Here is an 11,160-nt window from a genome sequence, read left to right as displayed (position 1 = left end):
AAAAAAAAAAAAAAAAAAAAAAAAACATCCAGAAAAGAGAAAAAAAAAAAAAATGTCATTCTCTCCAACATTCAAGAAGAAAAAACATGCGCAGAGGAAGAAAAAAATAAAATAATCGCACCCTATTGCTAGTGGAAACACTTAACAACTGGCACGTTAAAATTCCTCTCCAATTCGCTTTTCTCTTTCCTTCATTGAACGACATAATCACACTACAAACAAAAAAAAAAAAAAAAAATCTTTCTTTTTTTTCTTTTTTGTTAAGTTACATAAGACTACAATTGCCGTCTTTAGAACTTTTTCGTCGCCTCATTTCTGGCCGCTTGGTAAGTGCTTCGAGAACTTCCTTGGGTAATACCTCTTGCGTTCCAATATATACCATAACCCCATCCACCACACCAGCCTCCTTAAGTGTGGCTGATAAACGTGGTGTAAAGACTGACAATCCACTTGAAGAATCACTGTGTCGCTGCAGTACGTGAGGTACCCACGGTCCTTTCGCCTTGGATACCTTAGAACTATCTAGAGATGCCTGAGCGAGGGCAAGATCCACTAAACGACCAACTACAATCAAACGAGAGAAGTGCATAAAAAATGGAACAACAGCAAATTCACTGGCGAATAAAATTAACGGTGTAACAGAGTCTTCCGTCTTTTTGCCAAATGCTGTACTAGGTGTATTACGGGGAACACCTCGTGATGGTGAAGAAGCAGAAGGGGAAGTCGCAACTTGTGAAGATGTACCAGCAGATGAAGATTCCTTCACAGAAGAGAGAGCCGGTGAAATCCGGATGGCTCGACAATGGTGACGTGCTGGTGCACGGTGTTCAATGCAATACATATTCTTACAATCCTCACAAATAATAGAAGCATGTTCATTCTTTGTGCAATTAGCGTAAGAGCAATAATTCAATCGTTCTTTGGTATTTCTCTGAGGCTGAAGAGGGCGACAACCACGGTCCATATGCCGCGAAACCGCCTCATCTGGTCTCTGATTATTATATTCCAAGGGTACATTAGTTCCACAAAGAGGACATGTTAAGGACTTTGAATTAAAGATTCGGCAGTTATGAGCATTTGCTGGAGTATGATCACAACAGTAAATACCACCGCAGTAAGTACAACGTGTAGCGAGATAATCTACCTGTGAACACCCAGAGAACATACAACGTTTTGACTCATCGTCCTGAATACCAACCTGCATGGTGAATAACGACGCCTACAACTATGAAATAATAATAATAATAAAAAGCATAATAAAAAATATTTTTAAAAGAAAAAAAAAAGAAGTGGTGATTATTATTATTATTATTATTATTATTATTATTATTATTACTTTATCATTAAGAGGCAACAGATAGAGATGAATGTGTTAAAATGAAAAAAGAAGGCCATGCAACATATCATATATGTATATTTCTTTACAGAGAAATTGGTACTCTGATTTAATCGCCTTACAAGATAAAAAAAAAAAAAAAGTACGAGATAAATAAAGAAATAATAATAAAAAAACTGATAGAATCACAAAATAATTATTACTTCATTCTTTTTTTTTTTTTTTCTTTTCATCTTCTTCTTTATTCATAAAATCCAAGTAATATATGGACTAAGACATCTTATTTGAATCAACACCCAAAAATGCGAGAAGGCCAAATGCACGCAACGAAGCGTCAACGGCCAATTCAAGCTTTGTACAACTAAGGGTTGCACTAAGCCACCACGGACTTTCACAACCTGCCAGTTTACCGCCCACAAGACCAAGAAGAACACCCCCAACGACAACATTTTCATTTAAAATCTTCTGAAATTCTTCGCTAGATGGTTCCTTCCACTCAGTTGAAGTGAGAATATCACTAAGCTGACCAGGGGTACGAACAAAAAAAGGTGTATTGCTATTTGTTGCATTGTCGGACACCTCAACTTCTGAGGTTCCAGTTGCAGCCTCAGGAGCCTGGTGTAAAAGTACACGCCAGTGATCCTGTAACCGCACGGACCCTTTTAAAAGTAATTCATGTAATAAATCCGGGTGTTGTGTGGCATCTACTATCATCTTCCGCGCTCGCATGAGTGGAGCAAGATAAGATGCAGATTCCACTACAGCCCGCCAACGACACGGTGCATCTGCCAGATAGTTTCCATCATATGCTTCAAAGGCACGAACACCAACAGAAACAATCTCTACACCAGGACCTTTATAAGGTCGGGTTTCAAAAAGCATACGTGCAGCAGCGATAGTTACTAGAACTATTCGTCGACAAGGGCTTCCATTCGGATTTAAGTGATAAACTGGGACAAGACCACGCTCTATTGTTGAATTTTCAGTTTCCTGTTTCTCATTAGTAAAGTAATAAAAATCATCACTTGAATTGATATCAAAATGGTAAAAATCTGAAATATTTTTCCATACTGAATCTTCCTTACCTACAGGTGCCCAGAGTTTACCCTTTGTCCATTGATTAAGTTTCTCTTGTAACCTTAAAGGTGGAGCCCAATCTGGCATTGATCGTTTACGAAAAGCAGCGATAAAAAAACCTCCTGTATTATCATGATGAGGTAATACTCGTAAAACTTTTTGAGCATCGTAAGTTTCTGGAATCTTTCCTGATTGTAACTGATCTACATTAGGTGAAATAATACCACCAGAAGATCGAAGTACTGCTCCATACTTTTTTAAAATATCGTTCACATCAATAAGTTCTACCGCATCTCCAAAAAGTTCTAATCCTGCACAAACAACCTCTTCATCTTCTTTTGGATTTAAACTACAGGTACTATATACAAGAATACCATCCTCTTTTAGTAAATCCAAACCACGTCGTAGTAATGCTTTCTGTGTAGAGACAAGTGATTTAACGTATCCAGAACTCCAAGAACTTGCAGACGCTGGTTCTTTACGCAATGTACCATCACCACTACATGGAACATCACAAATAATACGATCAAATCGTTTCTCAGTAAAAGAACTTTCTTTATTACTAGATGGAAAAAATAATCGAGGCCATTGAACAGCATCACATCGCATACATATTGCGTTAGGAGCATGATATTTTTTTAAACGAGCTGGGAGAATTTGAGTAGCCTTTACACGATCTTTTTCATTTACTACAAGTACCCCTTGTGTAACACCTGATTTAGACCATCCATATTTCAACATTTCATCAAGTGCTTGAAGTGTTTTACTTCCTGGAGCTGCACACATATCAAGTACTGTGTGATTCGGAGAAATACCTGCAACGATAACTGGAAGAGTAGATACAGCTTCTTGAAAAGACACCGCGCTTGCTGCATGAAGAGTTCGACAAATATACTCTAATCGAGGATCTGCGTGGTAAGCAGAATGTGAACATCCATAAAGACCACTACAAGAAGGCAAAAAAGGTGAAACAGGTTGCAAAACTTCACGCAACTTTGTGTCATGCTGCAAGAATTGATTAGCAATATATTGTAATACGGTCTCGCTTCGGTGAACACGCAATGTCATTGGAAGTGGAGAAGAAAGGCATTTAACAAACTGTTTCCATTCTTCTTCTGCAACTTCAGAATTGTTACACCTAATAAGATCGGCGAAACGATCACCTTTATAATATCTTAGTAGTGGGGCACTTTCATCAATAGGTGCCGTACTTCCAACATTTCGCCGACGTTCATGTACATTAACTGGAGCCATAGCTTGACCAATGGCGAAACACATTTCAGTAACATCAATGCTCCACTCCGTTGACTGACTACGGGGCACACGGCGAACAATAGACAAAAGGTCCTTGCTACATACACCCTCCCCAAGTTCCGTACAAAGACGTTTTAGCCCCTCACCGGCAATAACAAAAACATCCTCATTATTATTATTATTATTATTATTATTATTATTATTATTATTATTATTATTATTATTATTATTATTATTATTTTCTCTCACTTTATCATCGTTGCCTTGAGCTGACTGAGACGTTGCAAAAGTCTTCAAATAACGTAGCGGTGCCGAAGGGTCATCACGTGGGGAGATGCGAGCGATAAGAGCCAAGAGAACAGGTGACATGCACTCACGTTCCCGCTTACGACGCCGTTCACGAGATTTCATTCCTCCTTCCTTCTCTCTCTCTTTCCTTTTCTTTGTGATCTTTTTTTTTTTTTTTCTTAATCCTCTTAATATGAAGTATAGAGACGACTCTCTCCTTTCCCTTCTTTTCCTACACTTTAAAAAAAAGAAGGTAATAAAAAGAAAATGGAATTCAAACAGTATAAAAAGAGAGACATATATATATATATATATATATATANTATATATATATATATATATATATATATATATATATATGCAGAGAGTGTTTGTGTATGTGTGTGTCTGAGAGAGAGTGAGAAAATCATAGAGAAATAGAAAGCTAGATAAAGGGACGCTCACATACAACGTATATATAGCTTGAAACAAGAAATAAATTAAGCAAAACACACTAAGGACATCCACACCACAGCTTTTGGTGATTGTTTTTGTTTTTGTTTTTCTCCTCCCCCACTTTTTTTTTTACTTTTTCAGTCTTCTCCTTCAATCACCTGTCCGTTGGATTAGTATAAAAAAAACAAACAGGGAAAGAAAAAAAAAAAGGTGGGTTTTACACTTCCCAAAACTCTTTTCCATCCTTGTTCCGGATGTCACGATCAGCACCGTGTCTCAAGAGGTAGCGTCCCAATTCTTCATTATTATCCATTGAGGCGTAAAATAAAGCTGTATCGCCACGGTAGTCTTGAAGATTCATCCATCGACGATGTTCCGCACTGTTATGTTTCTTCTTACTTGACGCTATAAGTTCTTCTACTAGATCAAGTGATCCACGGTTAGCGGCGCGATGGAGCGCTGACTGTCCCCGTTTGTTTTGATGATCAATAGACGCCCCAAGTTGTAACAAATAACGCACCAGAGCAAGATTCCCCCGCCCAGCGGCATAAAGAAGTGGTGTATTACCGTGACTATCCGGTTGATCAGCAATTGCCACCTTGTGCAGATCTATACTATCGGTAACAGCCTCATTGCCAGTACTCGTCAGAGCCTCAGGCGCACCATCTCCGTTCTTTTTCTCATTCTCATTCTCATTCTCGTTCTTCTCCTGCGCCAACTTCCACATTCGCTGCTCCGCCGACGCCGCGAGGAGTTCCGCGAGAAACGACTCCGGGGCGCCGACCATGCAGGCCGTGGCGAAGGGAGAGACGCCCTCCGTGTCTTCACTGCAGGCGAGGGCAAAGTGCGGGCCCCGCAGGAGTGTCTGCGCCAACGGGAAGTTCCGCACCGCGACGGCCCAATGCAGCGCCGTGCGGCCATCACCGTCGCGGTGGCTCCAAATGCTGCGGAAGACACGACGCATCTGCGCGTGAGTGCCACTAGTCTCATCACTGCTACTCTTTTTATCAACACCGCCTTCCTCTTCATTATCATGATTCACTTCATTGTCATTGTTGTTCGTGCTATTAGTACCGTCGTTGTCGTCAGCCGAGAGGGCCGATGGGAAAATCCGCCGGAGACTCTCCTCAATGGGCCCCACCTCCGTGCCTTTGCATAGCTCTGAAAGGTGATTGCTCATGTGAACTCGTTCTATGCAATATGTATTTTTACAGGAGAATAAGATTAATAAGAGAGAGAGGAAAAGAAGAAGAGAAGTATATTTCACGCAGAACAGCAAAAAGAAAAAGAAGAAAGAAAAAGAGGAAAAAGGGATAAAAAAGTAAAAAAAGAAAAGAAAAATGAAAGTATGAGGAATAATATTTTGACGTTTGTTTTCTCTCCCTTTTTTAGAGTATATATATAAAAAAAAAAAACAAAGATGGTTAGCCATCAAAGGATCGCCCACCTTCGTATATAAGAATATTATCATAAATAAAACAACAATTATAATGATATGTGCCATAGAAAAAAAAAAAAGATACAAATGTTCACTATACATTCAGAGAAAAGGTAATGTTAATGGGGTGTTTTTCGTTTTTTTTTTTTTTTTTTTTTTTTTCTTTCCTTAGTTTAAAATAGCTACACCCTTTCCATTTACCTCTTGCTTCTAGTTTCCACCTTCATACCAAGAGAAACTCTATTCATTCCCAGGTTGCATCCAATAAGCCTTACAGACTTCAGCACACTCTACAGCAATACGCATATTAGGAACTAGTCCTGCAACCATTTCAAAAAAAGGTATGATAATGTAGCTCATAAAGGCAATTTGTCCTTTTGCAAGAGCCGGTTGCATACGATCCATAAATGGACTACATGACATTCCCAAGTTACGCTCTCGATCTCCTTGCATATAAAACTCGTCTGAGACTTTTGCACTCCATTTAAGATAAATATCTAATGGTCTTCCACAATTTGAGATATCAGCCATTTTTAATGCTATAGATAAAGCGAGGTTTTGATCTTCACGTTCTGTAAAGGTGGCATGTTCACCTAAGCGACGTTTAAACTGTGTTACATATTTTTCGTGTAAACTCATATCTGTAGCAAGAACCATTTCAATGACAGTTTCTCGTATATCTCGACGATTATCTGCAGAAAAACAAGCAAGGATATCAAAACGCGGATTTTTCATCAATTCAAAGACGCTAGCAACATGCATATTTTCCAATACACTACGGTCATTGTAAAGAGTTGCATTGTATGATTGTGTTTTAATGTGAAAATTATTATTTACACCAGGATGATTATAGTCATGAATAGCTGAAGCAAATAGAGCTGCAAATACCTGTCTATCAGATAATTCACATCGACTTGCCATTCCACCTTTACTTAATATGTAATGTGTGACGTGTAAAACATCTGCTGCATGCATAGAGTTATGATAAGGATTACCATGATATCCAGCTTCAACATTGCTAATCCAATTTAAAGCAATCTGCTCATCCATATTAAACTTAGATAAAAAATCGTATCTAACTAGTAATGCATACATGGTTATAAAGAGGGAACCTCCATTTGGTTGATCTTGTAATGACTCAAAATCATCTCCAGTCATAGCTGATTGAACATCAAAGATGTTATAGTCCCATTCATCTATTTTATCCAATGCTTTCCATACAATTTCCCGTCGTTTATCAGTAAAGTTTTCAGTTTCTTTTGCAAGTTCTGAAGAAGAAAAGGGAACAATAACCCGTTTATACGATGGGTTTGGACCTTCTTTCTCTATAGTTGTCCAACGACTCTTTATAAGACGCAAGAGAATAGGATCATAATCTTTACACTCTTTATCTCCTAACGGTTTTCGTATACGTTCTATTCCGGAAATTTCTTTTTCCATACCGTTAATAACCTTGTTCATATTGTTTTCACCAGAATCTGTAGAAAGAATTGCACTCTTATCGTTTTCCAATTTTTCAAGTTCCGTTTTCATTTGATCTAATCGCATTGCATTAACAACATCTTGAAGTCTCTTTCGTGTATTGTTCTCTTGTAATACTTGTATCTCTTCTTCGAGTTGTTCACATTGTATTTTAGCCTGTTCTGCCTCTTCTGCTAACTCTCCTAATCGTTTCTCTTTATCCCTTGGATAACAATGAATAGTGTAAAGATCCACCAGATTCTTGACAATCACTGGTAACACATCTTCAGATGATTTTTTTACTGTGAAAGATATTTGGCATTCTTTTTCTTCACCGCCTGATGTGCAACATAATACCTTCACAGAAGATTCTGTTAAAGTTTGAAGACTCACGTGGCCTTGATAAAATGATTCCCGAATGATGTCGAAGAAACGTGACCAACTAACATGTTCTCCGAGTGAAGCCTTAATTCTGGAAAGGGACTCATCATCATACTCCTCTTGATAAGAGGACCCATCAGCTGTCACTACGGATATACTGAATCGTTCAGCCTCACTATCCATTCCAGCCCTGACCGACGATTTATCATCGGCCATGGCAAATAAACTTGGACAATGATGTAATTCTGCCAACATACTCAATGTCAATACTCGCCAATATGTGATGTTAGGGGTTCTTTTTATTTATCCCCGTTTTTTTTTTTTTTTTTGTTTCAGCCTTTTTTCTTTTGTTTTAGTGAGAGAGAAAGAGAGGAAGACAGTCTATTAACTCTTTTACTCTTCACTTTAATACCTTGTTCCTTCTTGAACTAAAAAAGGCACTTTTCTCTCTGTTTGTTTGCGTACAGAAGTGCAAACAATATAAGAAGAAGAAAACGGAAAAAAAAGAGAGAACGGCAATACAGCAAGGATTAACTTCCCACACCAGAGAAACAAAAGATAAACAAAAAGATAAAAGAAAATATATCCGTATAAGAAAAACGAGATAAAAAAAAAAATGAGTGAATGAGAAGAGGTGCATATTTTGTTTCTTCTTTGATGATGCAAATAATAAGTCAGTGGTAGTAGTGGTGGTGTCTTCACCCTCTTTCTTTCGTTCCATGTAATGTTTTGTTCCCTCTCTCTTCCATCTCCCTCTCATAAATATATATATATATATATATATATATATACTTGGCGGGAGTGTGAGACCCACACCTATATTATTGGCTCTCCCACGCTACAGTGTGGTACACTCCTAAAAGAAGAAGAAGATAACAGAAAACAGGGGGGGGGGGAGAAAAAAACAACAACAAAAACAAAAAACAACAAAAACTAAGAAAGAAAAGAAGAAAAAAAGAGGTGTCTGTGAATGTGTTTGTCTTGACTTAATTCCAGGAAATACGTTGATCTAAAATATTTCTCATCTCGCTGTCTTCATGTACCCCAGAATCGAGAAATGACAAACACACACACATACACATGTGTATACCGAGGCAACTACAAGTGCGGAGAAAAGAAAAATAAATTAAAAAAAAAAAATGAAGAGAGAAAGTGTCAAAAGGGAAATAAACCTCATGCACCCATACTCTGTCATCGTACCACGCACACAAGCACACCTAAAATTCATCACACCAGCACAAAAATAGAAACACAAGGGGGGAAGGAGGGTAGGGAGAGAGAGAGAGAGAGATCATACTATTGAGGAAGAATCAAGCAACAGAACATCCAAGCCATCAAAATCATGCAAGGAAAGTTTCCACGCTATTTTCAAAAACAGCAACTACGATCAGATATAAGAAAAAAGAAGCAAATGTGTAGTTTAATCCATTTATTTCTTATATATTCGCCCTTCGTTTACATTGTATTTTTTCGTTCTTGTTATGAACAGCATTGCAGGTTTGTAGCTATTCTTTATCAGTTATCTATTCTCTATCTACATTGTTCTGTGGGTCAAATTTTTATATAAACATATAATTATATATGCGTATAAATGCATACAGGGGTATATATGTTGCATATGTATATTTCAGTTAGTCTTATTCTTTACGGTTTTTTGCAGGTATGCCCAGTATATAAAAAAAAAAAAAAAAAAACTCAAGAACAAAAAAAAAAAAAAAATGGCAGTAATCAAGATCAAAGAAGCAACAAGGGACTCATAAACTACACTTTGGCCTTTTCCCTTTCTACATTTCCTTTCTTTTTTTTCCCTTTTCTTTCGTTCCTTTCTCCTCGCATTCCCTTTACTTATTCCAATGAGGTCTTAACCCCTCTTTTTTTTTTCCTTTTTTTTTAACCTGTAAAGCTTCTAACATTATATCACAAAATGCCGATTTCTTCGCGTATTTTCTTTTTTTATGTTTTATCTTTTCTGAATTTCCTCACTGCACGTTTTGCATCGCAGTCCAAAACGCAAGGAAATTTCTTCCCCGAAGGCTTTTTTTTTTTTTTTTCAGGAGGGAAGAAAAAGAAAAAAGGAATAACAAATTCAGTGAGAAACTGTCCAGAAAGCAAAAAAAAAAAAAACAAGAGATATTAACAAAAGAAAAAAAAGAATGAAAACAAAACCAAACCACCGTTAAGATCTACCTCTGAGCATTTGCCGTCGTACTTCTACACCACCGAACTGTACCAGACCGTCTCATCTCCACTTGTTCCTTTTCTCAATACATCCGTGAAGTGCACATCACCATTTATTTTGTTTTTGCTTTTTTTTTTTTTACTTTCTGTTTTTCGATGTTTTCTTCTTTTTTTCTTTCGTTTTTTTTTTTTTCGTATTTTCTTTTTTTTTTTTTTTTTCTTTAGCCATATACATACCTGGCATCCCAGTGCATATTCTCTGTTTATTTATTTAAAGAAATACTACACTTTTGTGTACTCTCCGTCACAAAACCCTGCAAATACATCTTGCTGTGGTGCTGTTAGGGGTTGCAGTGGGTGGTGTGGACTCTCTGGATAGCGGTCAAAGTAACGGGTGTCGCCGTCTTTGGTGAGACGTACAGGAATGGGCGGCGGCACCTTCTTCTCCAGCACCACATCCCAATCTACACCACTGTAGAATTTATGCCGCTTCACGTCCTGTGCCCCACGTTTGAGTGAGCCCAATCGTTTTGTTGGGTCAAGCGCAAGAAGATTTTTAATAAGATCCCGCGCCCTTAACTCCACCCAGCGGGGAAATTGCAATTTACCTTCCAGAATCTTTTCATAGATTTTAAAAGGGCTCTCATCAAAGAAGGGAGGATAACCAACCAGCATCTCATAGAGTAAAATACCAAGTGCCCACCAATCCACAGCCTTGTTGTGCCCTTTACTTTGAATAACTTCAGGGGCAAGATACTCTGGCGTGCCGCACAGCGTAAAGGTACGCTCATTCACACGCTTCGCAAACCCAAAATCAGTAATTTTTATATTTCCTTGGGCATCCAAAAGCAAATTTTCTGGTTTTAGGTCGCGGTATACAATATTACAGCTGTGAAGGTATTCAAACGCCAAAACTACTTCTGCGGAATAAAATTTTGCCACATCATTTGGAAACTTTCCCGCTTTCCGCAGGTGTGAAAAAAGTTCTCCGCCTACCACATATTCAAGAAGAATGTACAAACGATCATCATCCATAAAACCCTTAAGCATGTTTACAATAAAAGGATGATTAACTTCTTGTAAAATACTTGATTCAGCCAAAATGTGATCAACCTGCTTCATACGTAGAATTTCTTGTTTTTTAAGAATTTTCAATGCCAAATATCGACCAGTACCTTTATGTTTGCATAAACGAACACGGCCAAAAGTGCCAGTACCTATTGTCTCTCCCATTTCTAAATCTTGTAGCTTCCATCCGGCAACCTCCTCCCTTGTTATGGGTCCACTGTGGTTCATTTGATAGACAAACACA

At 37.9% G+C, this 11,160-nt stretch overlaps 5 protein-coding genes across 5 annotated transcripts; all 5 read right to left on the bottom strand.

Moving 5' to 3' along the window:
• Window positions 1-265: 265 nt before the first annotated feature.
• TM35_000034600 (AN1-type zinc finger protein 2B) lies at window positions 266-1,204 on the bottom strand (the record flags this gene model as incomplete). Its single annotated transcript, XM_029022227.1, has 1 exon — window positions 266-1,204. One exon carries the CDS (start codon window positions 1,202-1,204, stop codon window positions 266-268), a length of 939 nt encoding a protein of 312 aa, XP_028886773.1.
• A 402-nt stretch (window positions 1,205-1,606) lies between these two features.
• On the bottom strand, window positions 1,607-4,078 carry TM35_000034590 (methyltransferase; the record flags this gene model as incomplete). Its single annotated transcript, XM_029022226.1, has 1 exon — window positions 1,607-4,078. The coding sequence occupies one exon, from the start codon at window positions 4,076-4,078 to the stop codon at window positions 1,607-1,609; it is 2,472 nt and encodes an 823-aa protein (XP_028886772.1).
• Window positions 4,079-4,607: 529 nt separating this feature from the next.
• On the bottom strand, window positions 4,608-5,570 carry TM35_000034580 (26S proteasome non-ATPase regulatory subunit 10; the record flags this gene model as incomplete). Its single annotated transcript, XM_029022225.1, has 1 exon — window positions 4,608-5,570. The coding sequence occupies one exon, from the start codon at window positions 5,568-5,570 to the stop codon at window positions 4,608-4,610; it is 963 nt and encodes a 320-aa protein (XP_028886771.1).
• Window positions 5,571-6,068: 498 nt separating this feature from the next.
• Window positions 6,069-7,925, bottom strand: TM35_000034570 (phosphodiesterase; the record flags this gene model as incomplete). Its single annotated transcript, XM_029022224.1, has 1 exon — window positions 6,069-7,925. The coding sequence occupies one exon, from the start codon at window positions 7,923-7,925 to the stop codon at window positions 6,069-6,071; it is 1,857 nt and encodes a 618-aa protein (XP_028886770.1).
• Window positions 7,926-10,130: 2,205 nt separating this feature from the next.
• On the bottom strand, window positions 10,131-11,144 carry TM35_000034560 (protein kinase A catalytic subunit; the record flags this gene model as incomplete). The annotated part of the gene is made up of 1 exon (XM_029022223.1): window positions 10,131-11,144. One exon carries the CDS (start codon window positions 11,142-11,144, stop codon window positions 10,131-10,133), a length of 1,014 nt encoding a protein of 337 aa, XP_028886769.1.
• Window positions 11,145-11,160: the final 16 nt, after the last annotated feature.

Source organism: Trypanosoma theileri, assembly GCF_002087225.1.
Source record: "Trypanosoma theileri isolate Edinburgh chromosome Unknown TM35_Tth_3_V1, whole genome shotgun sequence".
Classification (NCBI taxonomy): Eukaryota; Euglenozoa; class Kinetoplastea; order Trypanosomatida; family Trypanosomatidae; genus Trypanosoma; species Trypanosoma theileri.
The sequence above is the reverse complement of the archived record's forward strand: the minus strand, read 5'-3'. Positions and strand labels throughout refer to the sequence as shown.